Here is a 26,047-nt window from a genome sequence, read left to right as displayed (position 1 = left end):
ATTAACACACTATAAATATTAATAAAACCGCTGAATTTCTTAATCCTAAATTCCCATCTACTGATCTTAACTTATTCTGTACATATACTACTATTTTCCCTATTAGTAATTTCTTATATTTTCTATTTTCTTATTATCCATCATCTCTTAACCTTTAACAATCCAATCATTTATTGACTTTTTAGTCAGCCTTTTCTCTCTCTCTCTTGGAATCCTATACCTCTTTTTGTTGTGTTTATGTCTACTGAACATTCCCTTCTGAATACCGTTTATCTCTTTCTGCTGTATTGTTTGAACACCTTTCAACAAGATTTCCTTCTTTTTTTAAAATAATTTTTTTAAGTCTTTCTTTTTTGAGGGGAGACTTTTTCTCTTTTCTCTCTATTCTTTTGTAAGTTTTTGAGGAGTTCTCTAATTGATTCCTATTTATTCCTTTCTCTTCTTCAGCTTCTTGCATCTCATTTTGAATGTCTTCTAATTTCTCACCTATTTCTTGAGTATCTGTTCTCCCCACTTGTTGAGTAACTTCTACATTCATTTCTGTCTTTATGATTCTTTAAAAATTCCCTCATACTTTTTATCATCAAGAGAAAATTGTCCAAATTTTCTTTCTTTCTTTCCCCCCTTTTCTTTTAACACCTTTCTTCTTTTGACTCGTAGACTGTTCTGTAAAATAACATTAAAAGTCCAAGTCCAGATTAGTCCACTATATTACTCCCATCTTTCAAATCTATGATCCAATAGCCAATTTTAAGAATGTGTAGTTATGTGTATTAGTTCCTTTTGAAGTCTTCAGAAGAGAAAGAAAAAGAAACTTATCAGATATTTTCACAGTTATACAAGTTGTAACATAAAGTCAAGGTTAGGTCGTCTTCCAGATGTTATTGCTTCTATTTTGTGCATTAGACTTTGTGTGTGTTAAATTCACTTTCACTAAGTATGCCGCAATTGCCGTAGTACTTGACTTCATTCAGTAGCTGGTACTCTTATAATCTCAAATTATACAGTCTGTTAAAAACAGCTGATTATCAATAAATCCCGGGGGTTTAAAAATACAAATAGTCAAAACAATTTCTCCAAAGAATCATTTTTTAAATTGTCTAAGCATTTTCCCCCACAAGCTTCCAATGCTTTTTAGCTTCTCTTGCCTCTTAATTCTCTGGGTTTTTATTTCTCCGTGTGTCAATCCGCCGCTATTTTAGGCTTAGGAGTTATCTTTTAATATTCTTGTATTTGCATCAGCTCTTTAAGGTAAAAGTTGCTATTATCTCACCCAGTTTCAATGCTCTGTCCATAACCGGCTCCAGCGAAAATCTTGTGGTCCTGGTTGTCACAGCGAAAAATGGCAGTCATCCATGCTGCCCTTTGGGAGAGCTTGCTTCAGACCTAAATGAGGTATCTGCACATTCCATGTGCTCAAAATTTCCTTCCTTCACCACACCTGCAAGGCAGCTATGATCCCATAGGGTCTCCTGGTAGCAGTTACCGGCTGGATTTCACAAGGAGCCTGCTATTTTCCAGCTGTTCTCACCACAACTGTAAGTCCACTCTGGTCATATATAAGGTGGGAATTCTGACTGAAACTTTTCCTACAGTCAAGGGATTCAAAGGGTTTCTCTCCTGTGTGAGTCCGGTTTTTCACCAGGTGGGAATTACGATTGAAATGTCTCCCAGTCAGGACATTCAAAGGGTTTCTCTTCTGTGTGAGTCTTCTGGTGTATCACCAGGTGGGAATTCTTACTGTAACGTTTCCCACAGTCAAGACATCCAAAGGGTTTCTCTCCTGTGTGACTCCTCTGATGTCTCACCAGACTGGAATTATCACTAAAGTTTTTTCCACAGGTAGGACATTCAAAAGGTTTCTCTACTGCGTGAGTACTCTGATGATATATAAGGTGGGAATTCTGACTGAAGCTTTTCCCACAGATAGGACATTCAAAGGGTTTCTCTCCTGTGTGAATTCTCTGGTGTATTGACAGGCAGGAATTCTGACTGAAACGTTTCCCACAGATAACACATTCAAAGGGTTTCTCTCCTGTGTGAGTCCTCTGGTGTATCACCAGTTGGGAATTCTGACTGTAATGTTTCCCACAGTCAGGACATTCAAAGGGTTTCTCTCCTGTGTGAGTCCTCTGGTGTCTTACCAGGCTGGAACTCAAACTAAAACTTTTCCCACAATCAGGACATTCAAAAGGTTTCTCCCCTGTGTGAGTCCTCTGATGTGTCACTAGGCTGGAATTATCACTAAAGCTTTTCCCACAGATAGGACATTCAAAGGGTTTCTCACCTGTGTGAGTCCTCTGGTGTATCACCAGGTGGGAATTCTGACTATAACATTTCCCACAGTCAGGACATTCAAAGGGTTTCTCTCCTGTGTGACTCCTCTGGTGTCTCATGAGGTGGGAATTCTGACCAAAACCTTTTCCACAGTCTGGACATTCAAAAGGTTTCTCTCCTGCGTGAGTACTCTGGTGATATATAAGGTGGGAATGCTGACTGAAACTTTTCCCACAGTCACCACATTCAAAGGGTTTCTCTCCTGTGTGAATCCTCTGATGTCTCATGAGGTGGGAATTCTGACTAAAACCTTTTCCACAGTCTGGACATTCAAAAGGTTTCTCTCCTGTGTGAGTACTCTGGTGATATATAAGGTGGGAATGCTGACTGAAACTTTTCCCACAGTCACAACATTCAAAGGGTTTCTCTCCTGTGTGAGTCCTCTGATGTATTACCAGGCAGGAATTCTGACTGAAACTTTTCCCACAGTCAGAGCATTCAAAGGGTTTCTCTCCTGTGTGAATATTCTGGTGTCTCATAAGATTGGAATTATCATTAAAACCTTTTCCACAGTCTGGACATTCAAAGGGTTTCTCTCCTGTATGAGTCTTCTGATGTTTCATCAGGCTGGAATTATCATTAAAACTTTTCCCACAGATAGTACATTCAAAGGGTTTCTCTCCTGTGTGAGTCCTCTGGTGGTTCATGAGTTGGGAATTTCGACTAAAACCTTTTCCACAGTCAGGACATTCAAAGGGTTTCTCTCCTGTATGAGTACTCTGGTGTTGAACCAGGCTGGAATTATGACTGAAACCTTTCCCACAATCAGGACATTCAAAGGGTTTCTCTCCTGTGTGAGTCCTCTGGTGTCTCACTAGCCTGGAATTATCACTAAAACTTTTCCCACAGATAGGACATTCAAAGGGTTTCTCTCCTGTGTGAGTCCTCTGGTGTATCAGGAAGTGGGAATTTCTAATGAATGTTTTCCCACAATCAGGACATTGAAAACGTTTCTCTCCTTTTTTAGTTCTTTGGTGTTTCGCCATTGTTGAATTATCACTAAACGTTTTCGCATAAATAGAATATTCAAACGGTTTCCCTCCTGTGTGACACCTCTGGTGTCTCATGAGGTGGGAATTTCTAATGAAACATTTCCTGCAATCAGAACATTGAAAGGGTTTCTCTCCTGTGTGAGTCCTCTGGTGTCTCACCAGCCTGGAATTATCACAAGAAGTTTTCCCAAAGATAGGACACTCTCCTTTGGGTTTCCTCTGGTGTATCACCAATGTTGGAATTACAACTGAAAGTTTTCCGACAATCTGGACATTCAAAGCATTTTTGTCCTATGTGAGTCATATGGTATATCTTGAGGCTGGAATTCTGACTGAAGTTTTTCCCACAGAAAGGTCATTCAAATGTTTTTTTTCCCTGTGGAGTTCTCTGTTGTTTGAGATGGACATTTCTAATGAAGCTTTTCCCACAATCTAGACACTCATACAGTTTCTCTCTGGAGTCAATCTATTGCTGCATCACCAGGCTGGAATTGTGACTGAATTTTTTTAGCACACTCAAATGGTTTCTCTTCTTTGCGAGTCTCGGCTGCTTCACCAGACTGGAATTCTCACTGAAACTTTTCCCAAAGAAAGGATGGTCAAATGGTGTTGTTCCTGAGGGTGCGTTCTTTAGTGTCTCAGGTCCTGGGAATTTCTAATGAAACTTTCACACAATCTGCAGTTGCCGTGCTCACTATAGCATTTACTGCATTGGAAGCACTTTTATGGCTTCCCTCTTGTGTGGTTGCTTCTATGAACCACAAGAGAGCTGTTCTCACCAGTTTTTTCTACATTGAAATAATGTGTATGGCTTTTCTCCTGTCTAGCTCCTCATTGCATGATCAGCTGTGATTTGCAATCTGTGCTTTTCCCACAATAGGCAAATTTATGGAGCTTTTCCACAGCTGATATTCTTGAGGAGGTCAAAAATATGGACAATGCCTTGTTTAGTGGTGCTTTCATTCAAGCCGTTTTCTTCCTCACATGTGGCCTGCATTCATGTCTGCTCTAGGTGGATTTACTATTGACCTTTTCCTCCCCACTGACTTCCAGATATTTCCCTTTTTTGCTCATTGAAAAATAATCTCCTTTGACTTTTCATGTAACTTATCCTTGCGCTCTGCATAATCTGCTTATTTGAGCTTGAAATCTTTCTTGATTTTCTCTTGTCTAACAGCTGCTGGAGGAGGAGAATTGTGTGGTTTTCTGAAAGAATTGGAAAATATTTTGATTTCTGGCTCGATTTTCTTCCCTTTTCAACGTTGCTTGTTATTTAGAGTTGTCCCGAGTGCTCTTATTGCCATCCTCTTTGTCTGTAAGATTCAAAGAAAAGTGTAACTTTTATTGTTTATAAAATGGTTAGAGATGTGAAAAAAGAAAAAAAAAGTATATATCACAATGAAAAAGCAAACATGCCCCAATGCTAGAATAGTTTCTTATCTTATTAATGATCACTTACAATATTGATGATTCACTTGATACATTGAAGCTATTGAGATCCATGTTCAAATATCCATTCAAATTCAGTTGTTGATTGGGGTCAATCACAAATTCCTAGCAATGCAAAGGACTATCATCAATTATATCTTGAAGTGCTGGGGATAAATTTTATAATTGCAGACAGAGAGAAATATAGATACAGCCACCTACACATGTATACGTGGAGAAAATCTATGCCTTTCAAACCTGACAAAATATCCCAAAATGGTTACAGTCAAACCTTCTGAGATAAATTTAGAGATGTGGGGACTTTAACTGATGAAATGATGCAGAAAGCACCACTTTTCTCATGGAAGTCCTCAGCTGTAAATAAGAACAGGAAATACTGTCTACAAGCCCTCTGGTGACATCCTTGTTCAAGTAGTCCTCACTTAACCTACCACAATTGAAACAGATATCTGAGTCACTAAGCAGCCCAATTATTAAGCATGTCACATGACAGTGCCAACTTACATCTGTTCCTCTGTAGTTGTTAAGCAAATTACTGTGGGACTTCCAGCTGTACTTTCGGCACCTTCGGAGTAGGAACCATGAGCTTCATGGTCCCGTTCCGAGCTCTCTTTTTCGGAGGGCTGAAATATGAACCACAGCCACTGTGGAGGAATGGTGAAGTAAAGGCAGACCACCTGGCAGGTTGAGGAGAGCTGCATCTCTCCTCCCTGCTCAGGAAAGCCCCCTTATCTGAAGACAAAGAGCAGCAGCAGCAGCAGCAAAAATGGCTGCCACAATGCTGGGGACAGTCAGAATACTTACAACTGTGCTGGAGCAGAGAAAGTGAATGTTGTGCAAACTAGGTAAGAAAAAACTTTTAATTGCAATCTGACCCCAAGAAAATCAAAGGGAATATATATTTAGAGATATTTGTTAAAGCAGTGACCAGGCATCCAGAAAAATACCTGAACATTGAAGAAGAGGATTTTTTTAAAAAAAAAAAATACAAATAGAAATCTAGATTTTCAAAGATAAAAGGCATGACGTGGAGAAAGCATTTTAAATGTTGGAATTATAACTACAAACTTTTGTTTCATCATTATATGTGTCCATAGCTCTGGACACACTCATTTATTGGATTTACACCTTAAAATAACAGAAATTGGATTTTTTAACAATAAAGCAGAGAGGCTGAAGTAGGATTAGGGTGGGGCTGGAGCCCCCCATCAGAAAATGTGTGTCTCAGATAGGACCAACACCCCTTTTCCTGCTGGGGACTCGTGACTTCAGCCACGGGACTTACCAAAGCAGACAGTCCTCATGGGTGGGCCATCGTCTGGTCCTCACTGAGTGGCGTCTCCAAAACTTGTTGTAGAACCCAATGACCAAAGGCTGCTTCCGCCGAAGCATAAGCGTCGATTTGATAATGATGTATGAAAGGTGATGGAGTCGACCACGTCGCCGCTCTGCAAATCTCCGCGACCAATGCTTGTGTTGCCCAGGCTACTGTTGTAGCCACTTCTTGTTGAATGAGCTGTAACCGCCCTGGGACGTGGTAACGACTGCATTTCATAGGCACTAGCTATGGTGGCCCGTAGCAATCTGCCCACTGACAAACTACTAAGTTTCTGTCCCATTGACGATAGTATATACGAGACAAAAAGAGCCTCTGTGCATCTGAATGCCTGTGTGTGCTTAATATATATTCTTAAGGCCCTTCATACATCTAGTTTATGACAGTTCCGCTCCCTTTCATGTGATGGATTCGGGCAGAAATCCGGGAGCACTAACTCTTGTGCCCTGTGGAACCATGAATTTATTTTTGGTGTAAAGGTTGGGTCTAATCTTAAGACTGATCTGAATGGAAAATGCACAGATCCTGTCATACCGAAAGTACTGCCAGTTCCGATATTCTTCTAGCCAAAGTAAGGGCTACTAGAAAAAGTGTCTTATAAGTCAAGAAACGCAGACTCACCTTCCTGAGTGGCTCAAAGGGTTCCCTGATGAGGGCCTGCAAAACTTTCTGAAGGTCCCAGGTGGGATAGCGGTGGACTACTGGTGGTCGCAAATTAGCGGGGGCCCCCCATAGGAAAATTCTCACCTCTGGGTGATGTGTCACTGAAAGTCTGTTACCAGCTGCTAAGACTGATGCAATGGCTGCCACTTGTCTATGCAGGGTAGCTGGGGATAAGCCCCACTCCAAGCCTGCCTGTAAAAAGTCCAAAAGTTGTTGTACCTTAATTCTGGTCGGTGTGATCCTCCGGCTCCCACACCACCTATTGAACGTACGCCAAGTAAATGCATCTGGTGGATGGTCATCTGGCTGCTTTTAATGTCTCAATCACCACTGAGGAGGAGTGCCGCCCTTCCAGTAAGCTCCGCTCAACCGCCAAGCAGTCAGCTGTAACCACTGCGGCTCTGGATGCAGAATTGGTCCCTGGGTGAGAGCGACCCTTTCCGCCGGTATCTTCCATGGAGGCGCGCTGGACAAACTCACCAGATCGGAAACCATGGGCGTCTGGGCCAGTGTGGGGCAATGAGTATCACTTCTGCCCTGTACTGTACAATCCTGTACAGGGGAAATGCATACAAGAAGCCCTGAGGCTACCTCCAATGAAGGGCATCGACTCCCTCCACTCCCTGTTCCTGAAACCGGGAGAAAAACCGGGGCAGCTGATTGTTCTTGGACGATGCGAAGAGATCGATTCTCGGTTGCCTGAACCGCCTCATTATCTCCTCAAAAAGTTCTGGTAATAAGCGCCACTCCCAGTTGCCTATGGGTGCCCTGCTCAACCAATCTACCCTGACGTTGTCCATCCCAGCAATGTATTCTGCTTTGAGGGAAGCTAGATTGCGTTCTGCCCAGTGACAAAGTGTTGTTATCTCCTCCATCAGACTTCTGGACTCGTCCCCCCTTGTCTGTTGATATGAGCCTTGACCATGGTATTGTCGGTCATGAGTAAGACATGTCTGTCCCTGATTATGTGTCTGAATTTCTTGAGTGCCAATCATGCTGCCCTCAATTCTAACCAATTTATGCTTCTGCGAACTTCTGACAAGGACCAGGTCCCCCGGGTTACCTGATTCAGGCAGTGTGCTCCCCATCCTATCAGACTGGCATCTGTCGTGACTCTTATCAACTCTTGTTCTGTGAACAAACAGTCCCTGGACATCTGCCTGGATGTCCACCAGTGGAGGGATGACCTGACTGGACCCGGAATCTTGATTTTGGTCCTGGAGGTGGCTCACTCTGTTTTTTGAAACGGTACCATGAACCACTGAAGAGGTCTGGCATGGAACCTGGCCCAAGGTACGATCCCAATGCAAGAAATCATCTTGCCCAACAGTTTTGACAGTTGTGTTAATGACACCCGTCTGTCCTGGCCTATCTGATCTATCAGATCCCTGATGCTGTTCAATCTCTCTGGAGATAGAAAAACCTGACAAATGAGAGTGTCTATCTTGGCGCCCAGATGCAATATCTGATTTGCTGGTTGAAGATGACTTTTCCTGAGATTTATAGAAAACCCATGATTATCTAGGCACTGGATCGTGGCCCTCAGATCTTCCTTCGCCTACTCCCTGGACGTAGATTGTATTAAAATGTCGTCCAGGTACGCCTGCAGGCAGATGGGTCTGCTCCGCAGCTAAAATTTTTGTGAACACTTTGGGTGCTGATACCAGACCAAAGGGAAGGGCTCTGTATTGCAGGTGTTGTCCTTTGTAACAGAACCTCAGATACTGTCTGTGCTCTTGGTGTATCGGTACATGCAGATAAGCTTCCATGAGATCTACAGAGGTCAAGAAGTCCCCCCTTCAAATAATGAAATACTTTCCTTCTCTTCTACGGTGAATTCAGGCCATTAACATTCCAAGATAATAGTTTAATTGCCATTATCGGCCGAAGGAAACTTTTGGAACACCAGCCGCAGATCACATTTTACTTTAGGCCTTGCTCCTCCCACTGTTTCCGTTGTAGTAGTTGCCAGTTGTTGTTGTGCCTTCATCTCTTGTTCCTTGCGTTTAGCAGCAGCTCTTGTCAGCCTTTGTTCTTTTGAATCTAAACCCGTCGTAGGTATTTCCAACACTTGTAATAAATCTTCTTCCATCACAATCTGTTCCTGTACCTGCTTCACTTCTCTTTCCTTCACTTCAGCCCCCTTCTTCTAGCTTCCAATGGGGGAAGACTTCCAACTTTTAATACCTCAACATAAAATTATCTTGCTTTTCCAACTGTATTGAAACGATGTACTTTCCCTGCATAATATACTATTATACCAGTTGGAATATCCCATCTATATTCAATCTGATGTTTTTTAAGTTCATTCACCAGGAAGGCAAATTCCTTCCTAGCCCTTAACATTTTTGGTGGAATTTCCTTTAATATCAAAATATCTTGACCAGCAATCTGAATCTTCTCCCCCTTATATGAAGCTTGCAAAGTCTGATTTCTCACTGTTCTGTTTGTAAAATAAATAACAACATCCCTTGGCAACTTTTTTTTGCCTTGCTATCCAAGAATTCACACGATATATTTTATCAATTTGATAAGCCACATCTGCTGGACGAGCTGCTAATATCTCAGCAAATACTTCAGAAAAAATTCCTTAAATTCTCTTCCTTATTTTCTTTCAAACCTCGAATTCTAAGAGCAAATTCCATATTTCTATATTGTATCAAAACTATTTCATCCTCTGTTTTTTCCATTTTACTTTGAAATTCATCCATTTTATTTTCTAATTTTAAATTATGTTGCTTAATTTCTTCAACCTCCTCTTCCAATAAAATCACATTCGTTGCCAAACTTCGTACTGCCATTACAAATCCTTCTTTAACTTCTTTATTTCCCACTTGAATTTCTGATATCTGCTCTTTCATTTCAGACATCTCATCAGTTATTACTTTAAATTTTTCTTCTATAAAGCCTTTTAAGTTCTCTTGTAACGCCTCTAAATTCAATGTTCTAGTCTCCACTGTATGAGCTGGAGAGGCACCAGCTGATAAACTTCCAGAGCTCTTTGTTACAGTAGACTTTAATTGTTTGGCTGCCATCTTCTATAAAATTATTTATTTATTTATTTCCAACTTAATATTCACTTTAAATCTTCTTAACCTCTAAGAAACACAGTCTTTTAAAGCAGTATTTAAAAATCTCCCCTAGATTCTATCAGCAGGCAGCAAAGAGTTAAAGAGTAAAGGCAGCAAGTAACATGCAAATTACCAACTGCAGACGGCAACGCTGAAAGTATCACTTTCGCTTTCCACTCGTTAACTTGTTAACAATTCGCCTCCATTTTACTGTTTTCAAGCTTGTTACAAAGTAACGGGGAATTGGCTTGGCTACTTGCATAAAGTTCTCCCACTTTCGTTCTGTCCGGTATAATCCTTTATTGTCCAAAATAAATCTCGGCGTTTGGTCGTGGTGATTGGTTCCGCCAAAGCAGAAGAATCCTCGGATCTGGAGCACTTCGGGTTACTGGAGGGAACTTAACCCTTCAAACCCCTTTTTTCTCAGGGGCTTTAGGGAAATTCAACCTCTGCCCTCAGCTCACCACCTTCTCCTTCTCCCGAAGAGGGGGTTTTCCGAACCGCTGGACAGCAGATTTAAGCTGTCCTAGCGATTCCACATAATCCAGAGGTTGGTGATCGTAAAGATCACCGCCATCACCTACGGTGCCAAACCGGAAGTCCCTTAAAAATTTAAAAATGACATTACCTGTTTACAAGAAACACATATTAGATCTTGCTAAATGTTGGAGATGCGATTGTGAAGATGCTACTTATTACCATATATGGTGGACTTGTAAAAAAGTTAAAGCATTTTGGATTAAAGTATGGTGGATCATGCAGAATATTTTGAAAAAGAAGATTAAGTTTACTCCGCAGTTCTTTCTACTAGGAATAATTATGGACTATACAGCTATAGAGACTAAATTGATTTTGAACTTAATAACAGTCGCAAGACTTTTGATTGCTCAGTATTGGAAGAAAGAAGAATTACCTACAATCGAAGAATGGACACTGGCAGAGATGACAAAAATCTCCGCTTATTTGAAAGACTATACACTAGAAAAATATATTTTAGAATGGAAAATGTGGATTGATTATATTTAAAATAAGTATCAGATAAAAAAAATATCGAATAGCATATGAGTAAATTTAGGAAATATTTTGTATTAGATATACTTTTGAAGGAGAGGGGAATTGAGAGTGTGACTAAGTGTGGTGTGACTAGAGATTATAATTTAGGAATTATTTTGGATTATGATTGTTAGTTTTGATACCCTGCATTTTGTTCTGGGAAGTCGGGGTGGGGGGTGGGGGGTAAGGGGGAGGGGAATTGGGGGGGGTTTGGTAGAGATGGAGTGATGGTTAATGTACAGGATTATTGAAGAAATATAATTAATGTAGGGTCGGGTCTGCATAGTTACCATTTTAGAACGGTGAGGAGGGAGAAAAGAGAGAGTAGGAGGTAGGAAAGAGGAGAAGAGGAAGGAAGAGGGATAGTAGAGGGAGAAGGAAGGTGTAGGGTGGAGGGAGGAGCGGATGTAGATAAGAGAAGGAGAGGAAAGTTTGGAAAGTAAAAGAAGGTAGAAGAGGGAAGAGTGTTAAAAAGGGTGGTGGTGACTGGGCAAGCCCGACTAATTGTATATAACTGTACATTGGATGAATTATTTGATATGATTGTAAAAATAAAACTTTTTAGAAAGAAGTCCCCCCTTCAGACATTCTGTAGAAATGACCAGAGAGAGTGCATCTTGAACCTTCGATACCTCAAGAACTTGTTTAGACCTTTTAGATTTAGAATTGGTCGCAGTCCCCCCGAGGGCTTCTAGATAACAAACAGCATTGAATAATATCCGTCCCCGCATTCTGAAAGTGGGACAGGTTCCACTGCTTTTATCTCTTTCAAATGCTGAATAGCAGCTTCCATAAGCTGTTGTTTTGAAATGTCCCGAAACACCGGGCAGGTCATGAAAACCCTTGGAGGAACTGCAAAGAATTCTAGCGAGAGCCCTGCTATAATGGTAAGGTGTCTTTGGTCGTCACCTCCCATTGGTCCACAAAAAGGCCACCAATGGGAGCGTTTCTCCTGTAGTCAGCGGTTTCCTCGAAAGGAACAATTGTTTCCTCCTCGGAAAGGATGTCTAGGTTGGGCTCTATATCTGTTCCTATCCTGAAATCCGGATCCTGATTGAGAGAGTTGACCTGCCTGCCCCCAATGGCCTTGAAATCCAGTTCTCTGTCCTCCATAGGGACGAAAATAAGGCCGCTTAGTGGACGTGGTCCCCCATGCCTCTGTCCTACAACCAATGGCAGGCAAAACCTTCTTTTTCTCCTTCGGCTCGGACAATAAAGGATTAATGCTGCCCCAAATAACTTAGGACCTTTAAATGGGACCGAGGACAGCCTCCACCTGTGTTTCGTGTCAGCCTGACAATTCCTTAGCCACACAAGCCATCTGGCTGTTACTGAGGAAGCTATGGCCCTCGCCCCGAATTTAACCAAGGCCAAAGTTGCATCTACAGTGTATTCTGCCGCTGCTACTATCTTATTGAAATCCTGGTGTACTCTTAAATCCGTAGCTGGGACCTTATCTTGTAGCTGTTTGAGCCACAGTAACGAGGCTGTCATGAAAAAGGAAGCAGCCGTAGCTGCCTTAATCCCCCAGGCCGTCGCTTGGTGTGCCCTCTTTAGTGCCAACTCTAGCTTTCGCTCATCTGGCTTCAGTACCTCTTCTGGTTCCACCAGCGTGGCAGATGCTGACGATAAGGCTAACACCGATTCATCTACTTTCGGAACCTTAAGCAACTCTGCCAGAGTTGGTGACAGATTAAAGAACCGCCGATTATTAGAAGTCAAATTTTGATAGGCGCCTGGCAATTCCCACTGCTTCTGGATGACATCCAAAAACAATTGTAGAGCATGTATAGTCTCTGCTTCCATGGCTGGTTCTGAAAATAGTAATTGAGCTGGGTCCTGCATAGCGTCCTTGCCAGTGGACTCTGATGGTGTTCCCTTTTTAGTGGCCGCCTTGGCCTTAATGAGTAGAGGCTTAAAGAGATAAGGGCGAAACAAGCCTTTGAACGCTGGCTGTTCCGGTTGCTCACCTTCCTCCTCTGATAATTCCTGTTCCCACTCTCCCTCTTCCAAATAGAGGGAGTCCTCGGAGTCTGACCCTTTCCCTGACGAATCAGAAATGGACTCCTCCAGCCTACTCCGCTTAGCCACTACCTGAACTTTCTGTCTAGATGTGTCCTCCCCTTTCTGAGAGGACTTGTCCTTGATCCGTCTACCTGCCTCAAAGCCTTTCTGTACTGCTGCATCAATCCATTGCTGCACCATCTGAGGCATCTCTACATTTATAGCTCTGATGCTTCTCTGACCCCAGTTGCACCTTCCTTCCTTTCTGATTGAGGAAGAGACTCAACCAATCCTGATTGCTCCCCTTCCACAAGGTTAGGTGCCAAGGTAGCCATTTGGTGTTCTACTGCCACAGGGGTAGGTGACAATGATTTTGTGTCTGAGGCCATATCATGGTGTACCACTGCCTGGACAGATATGTGTTTAGACTTTTTTGCTGCCTTGAGGCTCCTCTGGACTTGTCTCTCTAAGGCATTATGAAGCCTCTTCTCTGCCTTCTCCTGTGCCTTAGAAGGATACTTGCTCCCCCTTCTGGTCTTGTAGTGAAAACCTCTGGAATCCCTGCCAGATGACCCCTGGGGTTGAGAAGGCTTACCCAAATCCATAGGAACAGCATGTGACTTGCTGAGAATGATATGTGACCGCGAAACCGCCAGTCAGCTCACAGCAAAGATGTGCTTCCACTGTCCACCTTCTACTCCCGCAAGCCGTGACCAGCTGCTTTTGGAGGTAATGGTGGGGCAAACTCCCAATCAGGTTCAGGCACCAGCAATATGGTCTGAAATTTATTGTAGAAAAAATATTAATACTTGCTGTTAAATACTAGGCTGCAACAGCCTGAATCCGGCTGCTTATAGGCCTTAGGAGCTGGCTAACTGCTCAAATGCTCCACATGTGGCTGCGAGGCCGAAACCAGACCCCAAAAAACCAGCCTGAATCACACGGTCCAACAGCTCAAAATGGCTGCTGAACCCGGCTGCCTGGAAAAAAACGGCTTTTCTTTTTGGCACGCAAATGCCATGAGCCGGCCGTGGAATGATCTAGCCTTCTCTCCTTCACTTTCAATTTCCCATAGGAGAGAAGGTGATTTGCTGCAGCCTGGGCTATTCCAGAGGTCCTGCAGCTTGTCTCCGCCTCTGCCTAGCTCCGTGGCAAGCTAAAAACGCTGCCAGAGCTGCCATTTATTTTTGCGCCTTTTTGGGGTCCTCTGGCCACCTCCTGGTGGCAGGTGGTCCCGGGGGAGTCCCCACAATCTTCCTGGGGCTCCCCTGCCTTTCTAAACGTGGTCTGACCACGTGGCTCAATCGTTGTTTGTAATACTGACTTGGGTTCCCTTAGCCGCCTCCTGGCAGCACGCAGTCCCTGGGGAGTCCCCTGGATCTACCTGGCGCTCCCCTGACCCCAAGCGCTTGCAATAACCATGCGGTTCAAACCGCCGCTAAAGGCCACCCCCCCGTCGTGAGGCACGCTCTATTTTAGCGGCCACTATCCCCCCAGCCCCTCTGTAGCCTCCCGTGGCTGAATAGTAATCTTTAAAGTAAATCCTAATCAAAGAAGAAAATTTTTTAAAAAAACAAACAAACCTCAAACCTCAGCTAATTTGCTGAGGAGCAACCCGAAATGTGTCCTCTAAGCTGGTAGACCGAGTTGAAACTGGGAAACCAGCAGAAGGGGCGTGGTGTCTTTTTTTTTTTTGTTTACATTTATATCCCGCCCTTCTCCGAAGACTCAGGGCGGCTTACAGTGTATAAGGCAATCTCAACCCAGTCCATAGAGCTACAAGGACAGAGTACTACCAATGGCTGGAATCACAAGTCCCCAGCAGGAAAACATGTGTATAGACAGTAGAATTATAAGGATTAAAGGATTGGAAAGAATATGAATATGAATAGATGTACATTAAATGCTTGAATGATTGTGGTTGGACCTAGAAGTGTATACAAAAATATTGAGAAATGAAAGAAGGAAGGATCATGCCGTTGAATATTAGAGTATGGGAGAAAGGGAAAAGGTTAAAATAGAGGTATTTTAAATGAAAAATAAAATGTAATTATTAGGAATAATAATGTTATGTTTATTTGTATTGAAATGTATGATATCCAGATACCACATCATTCACACAATGAGATGTATAAAATAAAAAATAACAAACTTGAAAAAACACAAATTATTAGCAATGCAAAGGACTATCATCAATTATATCCTGAAGTGCTGGGGATAGATTATATAATTGCAGATATATCCCTACAGAGAGAAATACAGATACATCTACCTACACATGTATACATGGATAAAATATATGTCTTTCAAACCTGACAGTGTGTCCCAAAATGGTTATAGTCAAACCTTCTGAGCTAAATTTAGAGATGTGGGGGCTTTAACTGATGAAATGATGCTGAGAGCCTGTGCAAGCTTTAAAGCATCACTTTGGGTCATGGAAGTCCTCAGCTGCAAATAAGAACCATCACTTCCGGGTGGCTCCACCTCTTCGCTGAGCCCTAATTAAAGGGGCTCCGCACTGAACATCGTAAAAGCCAGGAAAAGCCAGCTTTAATCTTTTTCTCTGGATGAAAGAGGAAAGATAAGAGCAGCAGGAAATGTTGGTAGACCTCCCCAGAGGCTTTGTTTTAATTAAGCAGAGCTTCGAAGGGTTGATGGGTCCCATAAATATTCCTGCCATTCTCCGACTTCAGTGCGCTCCTGCAAAAGCAGGAAAAGAAGAAAGTGTCCATCTCTGCTAATTGTCTTATCTTTATGGATCTCTTTAAGCAGACGGAATGAGTGCCAGCGGACAATTATTGGATTGCAAGTATTTTTGACTTCCTGACTTCTACCTTCTAAAAAAGAGAAAAAATTTTTTTCCTTTGTTCTAATTGACTCTTAAAGATGGCGCCTGAACGGGAGTGAAGTGACGAATGGAATTTTAAACAGTCTGTCCAACTAAGAAGATAAGAAATGTTATGTGTGGATTTTAATGAAGTGAACTGAGCTCTCCTATACTTAAAGGGGAAAAGAGAAGTTTCTAGACTTATATTTTGTGAATTTTAAAACTGAAATGGCTACTAAACCACCTAAGACTGGGGGCAGAAGGGGTTCTGAACCAGCTTTAGAAGATCTGATTAAAGAGCAAGGGAAAGTGTCTGAGGAAAGGTTTAAGGAGATTATGGATAATAATGAGAAAATAAGAGAAGAAATAAAGAGAATAATAAAAAATAAGAAGATATCTTGATGGCTTTTCAAGGTTTGGCAAAAGACTGGAGGTGGTGGAGGAGGAGGTGCAAGAAATTGTTCAGTCAAATCAACAAATAGAAAATAGAATGGGGAATGCAAATCAAATTGGATAAAATGAAGATCGAGTGGTGGTGATGCAGTATAGAATGATGGAAGGAGCTCTGAGAATTAGAGGTTTGAATGAGGACAAAGGGGAAGATTTAAAAAATTTTTTATCAGAAGCTCTGGCTGAATTTATTGAACTTGATCCACAAGAGGTTGCTTATCAAATTGACAAAATTTATAGAGTTAATTCTTGGATTGCTAGGCAAAAGAAACTTCCTAGAGACATTGTGGTTTATTTTTTGAAAAGAACAGTGAGGAATCAAATTTTGCAAGTTGCTTTTCAGAAAAACTTGAAAATAGGAGAACAGGAGTTGAAGGTTTTGAAAGAGATTCCTCCCAAGATGTTAAGGGATAGAAAGGACTTTACGTTTTCACAAGAACTTAAGAAATACCAGATTCAATTTAGATGGGAGGTTCCAGTTGGTTTGACAGTGTATTATCAAGGAAGGAGATATCGTATTGACACAGTGCTTAAGGCCAAAGATTTTCTTTCTACAGTGCTGAAATTTGAAATAGAAATAATAGAAAAAGAATTCAAGAGACTCAAATGGGTGTGGAAGCTGAGGTGATTCCAGTGATGTTACCATCAGAGGAACAACCACAAGAACAAAGACTGACGAGAGGAGCCCTTAAGCGTAAAGAAAAGGAGCAACAAACTCAAAGTAAAGTTCAGGATTCTGCTACAGAAGCGGTGGGGGGAGCACGGCCGAAGATACGGAGGACGATCTTCAGTTGATTGCTCAAAAGCTTCAGCAGCCCAGTAATGGCAAATAAAATCTTGACTTGGAATGTCAATGGTTTGAACTCAGCTCAGAAGAGAAGAAAAATATTTCATTATTTGAAACAATTTAAAATGATGTTATTTGCTTACAAGAAGCATATTAAATTATCAGATCAAAAGTACCTAATAAACTCAAAGTTAGGTAAACATTTTGTTGCTTCAGCTTTGGAGAAAAACATGGCATAGTGGTTTATTTGAGAAAAGATATACCAGCCAAGTTAATAGAGGCAGATATTCACGGAAGATATATTGCTATTGAACTTACAATAGAAACAAAAGGACTCTCTTGCTTGGTATATATGCACCCAATCAGCAACAAGAAAAATTTTATAGAATGTTATATGATAAGTTGATTCTATGGGATTATAAATCGTGCATTATATTGGGAGATTGGAATGGAGTAATAGATAACGAAGGACAAGAGAATTTCTTCCAAGAAGATACCTGCACATGCAAAGCTGCCTAAATCCTTTTTGATATGATAGAAGATTTTGAGTTAAGAGATGTATGGAGACTGCGAATTTGGAGGAAAGAGACTATACTTTTTCTCTGATAGGCATCAATCCTTCTCACGTATTGATTTTATTTTAATTTCTAATGATTTGCTTTTTAGGGTGAAGAAAACTAAGATATTTCCAAGATGTTTGTCTGATCATAGTCCTGTTTGGATGGAATTGCAATATGGAAAGAGGGTAGAAGAACTTGGAGATTAAATGAAAATTTGTTTAGATATCAGGATAATGTAAATCAATGTAAAAAGCAGATGAAAGAATTTTTGATTATAATTTGAATAATGAAACATCGATAGAAATGGTTTGGGACTCCAGTAAAGCTTTTATGAGAGGTGTATTAATATATCTTAATAATAGACAGAGAAATAAGCAACAAAGACAGCGTAGGTATTTAGAGAAATTTATAAGAAACAACAATTATTAATACATAATCCACATGATCAAAAACTTAAAGATGCAATAAAGTTACTACAGAATCAATTTAATATGATAATGGCTGATCAGGTGGCAACAAATATACAATATGCCAAACATAATACTTTTGTAATGCAAATAGACCTGGTAGGTGGTTAGCATACACTTTAAGGAAAAGACAAAAACAACGTACTATAGAAAAATAGAATACAAAGGTAAGAGAGATATCAACAGGATAAAATTAAAAAAGCTTTTTTAGAATATTACACAAATTTATATCTTAAAGATAATATATCGAATAGGGATATTGATAAGTATTTGAAGGAATATAAGGTTAAAAATTTAACTTTAGAACAAGCGGATGAATTGAATCGCCTATAACCTCGGAAGAAATTATTTTGGTAATTAAACAATTAAAATGGGAAAACTCCTGGTACAGATGGGCTCACAGTTAGTTATTATAGGAATTTACAGGATGAGATGTTAGGTCCACTTAAGGAATTATTTAATCAGATACAACTAGGAGAATTCCCCTCATGGAGAACCTCTTTTATTTCATTGATACCAAAGAGGAACAGGATTGTTCTAAACCTGGGAATTATAGGCCAATCTCACTTTTAAATAATGATTATAAGATTTTGTTAAAATAATAGCTAATAGATTAATGTTGATTCTGCAGCGAAGAATTCATAATGATCAATCTGGATTTATAAAAGGGAGACAGATGAGGAATAATGTTAGGCAGATTGTTAATTTACTGGAGTACTTAGAAAAGAAAAATTTTATTCCAGCAGCATTTATTTTTCTCGATGCAGAGAAAGCTTTTGATCGATTGCATTGGGATTTTTTATTTAAATTAATAGAAAAGATGCAATTTGGAGATGGTTTTTTAAGAATAATTAGGGCAATTTATGGAGAGCAAACAGCACAGATTATAATCAATGGTAGCTTAACAGAACCTTTTAAGATTGCGAAAGGAACAAGACAGGGATGTCCTTTATCACCATTATTGTTTATTTTAACTCTAGAACCATTATTGGATAAAATACGAGAAGTAAAGGAGATAGAGGGAATTAGAGTTAGACAGTATGAATATAAGTTAAGAGCTTTTGCAGATGATTTGGTGATTACTTTAACAAACCCTATAAATTCTAGTAAATCTTTGTTGGAAATAATTGATCAATATGGGAATGTTTCAGGGTTTAAGGTAAATCAGAAAAAGACAAAAGTGATAACAAAAAATATGGCCAGACAACAGAAAGAAAAACTAGAGGAAGTAACAGGATTTGAAATTGTAAAGAAGGTTAAGTACTTAGGGGTTTATATTACGTCGTCAAATGTGAAATTGTATAAGAATAACTATGAGGTTTTATGGCAAAAAGTTCAGAAGGAGTTGATTGTTTGGAAAAAATTGCAATTATCATTGCTGGGGAGAATTGCTGCTATTAAAATGAATGTTTTACCTAGATTTTTATTCCTCTTTCAGATGATACCAATAATTAAGAAAGATAAGAATCTTGAGGAATGGCAGAAGGGAATTAACAAATTTATATGGGAAGGTAAAAAAGCTAGGGTTAAAATGAAAATAATTCAAGATTCTCGGGAAAGGGGAGGTTTAAAAATGCCTAATTTTAAATTATATTATGAAGCAGCTGTTCTCTCTGCAATAAGTGATTGGTTTAATTTAACAGAGGACAGAATTTTGAATATAGAAGGTTATGATTTGCTATATGGATGGCATGCATATTTAATTTATGACAAAAAAGTGGATAAGGCTTTTAAAAATCATGTGCTAAGAAATGCCCTTCTGCGTGTTTGGAAAAAATACTCTTATAAACTAAATTATAAGGTTCCTATATGGGCAAGTCCTAGACATACAGTAGGAAAATATAAACATAGAACAGAATCAGGAAATGATAACATATAAAGATCTTTTGTATACTGAAAGAGGTAATTTGCAGTTAAAATCTCTGCAGGTATTAAGAGAGGAAGGGAAAAATTATACTTGGTTTCAATATGAGCAACTACGTGCTAGATGGAAGGGAGATCAGAAAATTGGTATAGAGCAGAACGAGGGAAATTTGGTAAAGCAAATTAGAAATCAGCCTCAGGAGCATATAAAGAGATTGTATAATGTGTTACTTGAAATAGATTCTGAAAGGGACTTGGTAAAGGACTGTATGATAAAGTGGGCACAAAACTTTCAGGAGCCAATATTATTGGAAACGTGGGAAAAAATTTGGGTTAGAAATGTTAAATTCACGAGGCACAGAATCTGAGGAAAACTTTTATAAAATGTTTTCCCCACAATCTTCCTGGGCTCCTGTTTTCTAAACGTGGTCTGACCACGTGGCTCAATCGTTGTTTGTAATACTGACTTGGGTTCCCTTAGCCTCCTGGCAGCACGCAGTCCCTGGGAGTCCCTGGATCTACCTGGCGCCCCTGACCCCAAGCGCTTGCAATAACCATCCAAACCGCCGCTAAAGGCCACCGAGGCACGCTCTATTTTAGCGGCCACTATCCCCCCAGCCCCTCTGTAGCCTCCCGTGGCTGAATAGTAATCTTTAAAGTAAATCCTAATCAAAGAAGAAATTTTTTTAAAAAAACAAACAAACCTCAAACCTCAGCTAATTTGCTGAGGAGCAACCCGAAATGTGTCCTCTAAGCTGGTAGACCGAGTTGAAACTGGGAAACCAGCAGAAGGGGCGTGGTGTCTTTTTTTTTTTTTGTTTACATTTATATCCCGCCCTTCTCCGAAGACTCAGGGCGGCTTACAGTGTATAAGGCAATCTCAACCCAGTCCATAGAGCTACAAGGACAGAGTACTACCAATGGCTGGAGTCACAAGTCCCCAGCAGGAAAACATGTGTATAGACAGTAGAATTATAAGGATTAAAGGATTGGAAAGAATATGAATATGAATAGATGTACATTAAATGCTTGAATGATTGTGGTTGGACCTAGAAGTGTATACAAAAATATTGAGAAATGAAAGAAGGAAGGATCATGCCGTTGAATATTAGAGTATGGGAGAAAGGGAAAAGGTTAAAATAGAGGTATTTTAAATGAAAAATGAAATGTAATTATTAGGAATAATAATGTTATGTTTATTTGTATTGAAATGTATGATATCCAGATACCACATCATTCACACAATGAGATGTATAAAATAAAAAATAACAAACTTGAAAAAACACAAATTATTAGCAATGCAAAGGACTATCATCAATTATATCCTGAAGTGCTGGGGATAGATTATATAATTGCAGATATATCCCTACAGAGAGAAATACAGATACATCTACCTACACATGTATACATGGATAAAATATATGTCTTTCAAACCTGACAGTGTGTCCCAAAATGGTTATAGTCAAACCTTCTGAGCTAAATTTAGAGATGTGGGGGCTTTAACTGATGAAATGATGCTGAGAGCCTGTGCAAGCTTTAAAGCATCACTTTGGGTCATGGAAGTCCTCAGCTGCAAATAAGAACAGAAAATACTGTCTACAAGCCCTCTGGTCACATCCTTGTTCAAGTAGTCCTCACTTAACCTACCGCAATTGGAACGGATATCTGAGTCACTAAGCAGCCCGATTAAGCATAATGTTACATGACAGTGCCAATTTATATCTGTTCCTCTGTAGTTGTTAAGCAAATTACTGTGGATTGTTGAAGACAATTTCATATGACTATGACTTGCAATTTCCAGCCAGTATAATTCCTGCCACTGGTTTTGCTTGTCAGAAGTAGCTGGAAAGGTCACAAGTTGGGATCATGAGTGTGGGATGCTGCCGCCATCATAAATGTGCAACTATTGGCAGAACCCAAGTTGATGCAATTCCTTTTCCTTTTCCTGCACCTTCAAAATCCCAATCACTGCTGAAGTGATGGTCACTAAACAAGTAAGATTCTACATTTAGGCAAAAAACAACAACAACAAAATACACAGGTATCGTATATGTGGTACCTTGCTCAATAGTAGTAACTGTGAAAAGGATCTTGGGAGTCCTAGTGGACAACCATTTAGACATGAGCCAGCAGTGTGCAGCAGCTGCCAAAAAAGCCAACACAGTTCTGGGCTGCATAAACAAAGCGATAGAATCAAGATCACGTGCAGTGTTAATACCACTTTATAATGCCTTGGTAAGGCCACACGTGGAATATTGCATTCAGTTTTGGTCGCCACGATGTAAAAAAGATGTTGAGATTAGAAAGAGTGCAGAGAAGAGCAATAAAGAGGATTAGGGGACTGGAGGCTAAAACTATGAAAAACGATTGCAGGAACTGGGTATGTCTAGTTTAATGAAAAGAAGGACTAGGGAAGACATGATAGCAGTGTTCCAATATCTCAGGGGTTGCCACAAAGAGGGAGTCGGGATGTTCTCCAAAGCACCTGAGGGTAGAAGCAGCAGCAATGGGTGGAAACTAATCAAGGAGAGAAGCAACTTAGAACTAAGAAGAAATTTCCTGACAGAACAATTAATAAGTGGAACAACTTGCCTGCAGAAGTTGTCAATGTTCCAACACTGGAAATTTTTTAAGATGATGTTGTCTGTAGTAGTATAGGGTTTCCTGCTTGGGCAGGGGGTTGGACTAGAAGGCCTCCAAGGTCCCTTCCAACTCTGTTGTATTTGTTGTTGTTGTTATTTGCTAGGATTACTACAAATTTTGTGGCTCAGGTGCACGTCTGCTTCTACTCTGCCAGAGTAATTTTGAAGGCTCAGGGCAGAAGTGGTAAGTGAGGACTACCTGTGCAACTAAAGATGCTATTTCTTGGAAAGCGCTGAATTAAGCATAATTGAACCTGGATGGGACAGGAAATACGATATTTATTGGCAAGACATGGAAATAAAAAAACAAACACTGAACGGTTGGATTGGGACAGAAGTTTCAGCTCATTCCAGTGACGGAGCAGCCACAACCTCTGGAGGGAAGCCACTCCCAAAGAATCAACTTTAATTTAAAAGAGACTTTTTCAATCTTCCCAGCAGCAGAAAATTGCAGCCACCAGTTTCACAGCCTGCAGCCTCAGTGGGCTTCAATTTCTCCAAAGCACCTGAGGGTAGAACAAGAAGCAATGGGTGGAAACTGATCAAGGAAAGAAGCAACTTAGAACTAAGGAGAAATTTCCTGACAGTTAGAACAATTAATAAGTGGAACGACTTGCCTGCAGAAGTTGTGAATGCTCCAACACTGGAAATTTTTAAGAAAATGTTGGATAACCATTTGTCTAAGATGGTGTAGGGTTTCCTGCCTGGGCAGCGGGTTGGACTGGAAGCCTCCAAGGTCCCTTCCAACTCTGTTGTTATTATTAATTTGGGGAGGGAAGGAACCTGCAGCAGCAGCAGCAGCAGCTGACCTGCTTCAGCCCAGTTGCTTCTCTGCTTCCAGGCCGTGGAGGAAACCGAACAGCTCGACTTTTTCCCGGATTCTCCTCCTATATGCCCCCAACTCACCTGCCAGCTGCTGCTTCGACCCTGGGAAGACCACAGGAGCCACTCTGCATACCAACTTCCTCTCGTGTGTCATCCGAAAGAGGAAGTTACTCTTATTTCTTCTCGCCTCTCATTCTTTCTAGCAATGCAGTAGTTGATGGTTTTAACTCTTTAAAATCAACCACAGAACCTGCTTACTGTATTGTCTGCTTTCTAGGCACAGATATTGTCCTCTTGTCTTCCATCTCCGGATAGGAAACGCTTATCTCTACCTAAGGGGGCTGCAAGATGTTTATATTGATTAAAGCTATCAAGTCGTTTTTGACTTCTAGCAACCGACCTTTGCAACTGAGCCGAGTGAAATAGTGAAATGTGATGCTACTTCATAAGTTTAACTATGTGCTCAGCCCTAAAAGTTAATGACTTTTTTTACAGACTTACACAATATTTCACGTCTTCTAATAGTGCACTCATTGCCAATGTAAGTGAGTCCATTCGCCTTGCTGCTTTTCATCTTCCTCTTCTCTCTCCTTTTACCTTTCCCAACATTAAAGGCTTCTCTAGAGAACTAGATCTTTGCATAATATGTCAGAAGTAGGATACTTTGAGCCTAGTCCTTAATGCCTGTAATGAGGATACTAGGTTGACTTGTTCTATAATACATTTGTTGGTTTTATTGGCTGCTCCTTTCATACCAGTTCTTCAATCCCATAGAGACCCCTGGATCTTCAGATGCCCATCTTTGTCACCAAAAGAGGTGTTCTCTCCCACCTCTCTCCTTTCTCTGCTTTTGATATGGAAGGAACTTCTACTCTGCAAAACAATAGATTTAAGCTTAATGTTAACCGCTCCAATGTTGATTGCAGAAAATATGATTTCAGTAACAGAGTTGTTAATGCTTGGAATACACTACCGGACTCTGTGGTCTCTTCCCAAACTCCCCAAAGCTTCAACCAAAAACTGTCTACTATTGACCTCACCACATTCCTAAGAGGTCTGTAAGGGCACACAAGCGTGCCTACCATTCCTGTCCTATTGTTTCCTTTTGTTATATCCAATTAATATAATTATTACATACTCATACCTATATATATGCTTATATATTGTATAGTTATTTCATGCTTATGCTTATATATACTGTGTGACAAAATAAATAAAATAAAAACATATCATGCCAGACTAATCTTATTGCATTCTTTGACAAAATGACAAAATTAGTAGACCAGAGGAATGCTGTCGATATAATTTACTTGGACTTCAGTAAAGCATTTGATAAAGTAGACCATAACCTACTACTAGATAAAGTAGAAAAATGTGGGTTAGACAGCTCCACCACCAGATGGATTCGTAACTGGCTGACCAACCGCACTCAACGTGTAGTCCTCAACGGAACTACATCCACATGGAGGGAAGTATGCAGTGGAGTACCCCAAGGCTCTGTTTTAGGCCCAGTACTCTTCAACATCTTCATCAATAACTTGGACGAGGGGATAGATGGGAACTCATCAAATTTGCAGATGACACCAAGCTGGCAGGAATAGCCAACACTCCAGAAGATAGACTCAAGTTACAGAAAGATCTTGACAGACTTGAACATTGGGCGCTATCTAACAAAATGAAATTCAACAGTGAAAAAAGTAAGGTTCTACATTTAGGCAAAAAAAACAAAATGCACAGGTACCGTATATGTGGTACTTTGCTCAATAGTAGTACCTGTGAGAGGGATCTTAGAGTCCTAGTGGATAACCATTTAGATATGAGCCAGCAGTGTGCAGTAGCTGCTAAAAAGCCAACACAGTTCTGGGCTGCATAAACAGAGGGATAGAATCAAGATCACGTGAAGTGCCACTTTATAATGCCTTGGTAAGGCCACACTTGGAATATTGCATCCTGTTTTGGTCGCTACGATGTAAAAAAGATGTTGAGACTCTAGAAAGAGTGCAGAGAAGAACAACAAAGATGATTAGGGGACTGGAGGCTAAAACATATGAAGAACGGTTGCAGGAACTGGGTATGTCTAGTTTAATAAAACAAAGGACTAGGGGAGACATGATAGCAGTGTTCCAATATCTCAGGGGTTGCCACAAAGAGGGAGTCGGGATGTTCTCCAAAGCACCTGAAGGTAGAACAAGATGCAATGGGTGGAAACTGATCAAGGAAAGAAGCAACTTAGAACTAAGGAGAAATTTCCTGACAGTTAGAACAATTAATAAGTGGAACGACTTGCCTGCAGAAGTTGTGAATGCTCCAACACTGGAAATTTTTAAGAAATGTTGGATAACCATCTGACTGAGATGGTGTAGGGTTTCCTGCCTGGGCAGGGGGTTGGACTAGAAGGCCTCCAAGGTCCTTTCCAACTCTGTTGTTATATTATATTATTAAAATAAAAATAAAACAAAATACGTTTTCTTGGTGTTGTTTCTCAGTGGAGATCAAAGCCTCTCTACACTCCAAATAGTTATGACTTATTTAATATGGCTCTCAAGGATTTAGGACATGGCAATACCATCAGGTGAGAGTCTCCAGGGGAGTCAGTTTCATTCCTGGTGGCCAGGGCTGCATCCAAGAGCACCCAGCATGCCATGTTCATTCCTGAAGGAGGAAATTGTATATCTGCTAAGTGCTAAATGCCATTTTCTTCTGTAAATTGGCCTGCATGGA

At 40.5% G+C, this 26,047-nt stretch overlaps 3 protein-coding genes across 8 annotated transcripts in view; all 3 read right to left on the bottom strand.

The window, feature by feature from the left end:
• The window catches only part of LOC131193489 (zinc finger protein 84-like), a 44,300-nt gene extending 20,849 nt beyond the window's left edge, over positions 1-23,451 (bottom strand). The window contains exon 1 of the mRNA XM_058173714.1: positions 23,408-23,451. The gene's annotated coding sequence lies outside the window, so the exon portion shown is untranslated. The remainder of the gene's footprint in view (positions 1-23,407) is intronic.
• Positions 1-23,464, bottom strand: part of LOC131193532 (zinc finger protein 850-like) — a 332,320-nt gene extending 308,856 nt beyond the window's left edge. The window contains exon 1 of the mRNA XM_058173788.1: positions 23,408-23,464. The gene's annotated coding sequence lies outside the window, so the exon portion shown is untranslated. The remainder of the gene's footprint in view (positions 1-23,407) is intronic.
• LOC131193476 (zinc finger protein 252-like) lies at positions 781-23,470 on the bottom strand. Of its 6 annotated transcripts, none has more exons than XM_058173675.1 (4): positions 23,408-23,469; positions 13,501-13,683; positions 4,789-7,329; positions 781-4,642 (listed from the first exon to the last, which is right to left on the bottom strand). In XM_058173675.1, the coding sequence occupies exon 4, from the start codon at positions 3,402-3,404 to the stop codon at positions 1,653-1,655; it is 1,752 nt and encodes a 583-aa protein (XP_058029658.1). In that variant the 5' UTR covers positions 3,405-4,642; positions 4,789-7,329; positions 13,501-13,683; positions 23,408-23,469; the 3' UTR covers positions 781-1,652. The 6 variants fall into 6 exon arrangements, with proteins under 6 accessions (XP_058029658.1, XP_058029660.1, XP_058029662.1 ...); XM_058173677.1 differs by having other exon boundaries at positions 4,789-4,883; XM_058173679.1 differs by lacking the exon at positions 13,501-13,683 and having other exon boundaries at positions 4,789-4,883; positions 23,408-23,470.
• Between the last annotated feature and the right edge of the window lie 2,577 nt (positions 23,471-26,047).

Source organism: Ahaetulla prasina, chromosome 2, assembly GCF_028640845.1.
Source record: "Ahaetulla prasina isolate Xishuangbanna chromosome 2, ASM2864084v1, whole genome shotgun sequence".
Classification (NCBI taxonomy): domain Eukaryota; kingdom Metazoa; phylum Chordata; class Lepidosauria; order Squamata; family Colubridae; genus Ahaetulla; species Ahaetulla prasina.
The sequence above is the reverse complement of the archived record's forward strand: the minus strand, read 5'-3'. Positions and strand labels throughout refer to the sequence as shown.

Excerpts from the sequence above, each read along its gene's own strand:
- LOC131193476 (XM_058173679.1), bottom strand. The coding sequence starts at position 3,404 with ATGAGACACCAGAGGTGTCACACAGGAGGGAAACCGTTTGAATATTCT.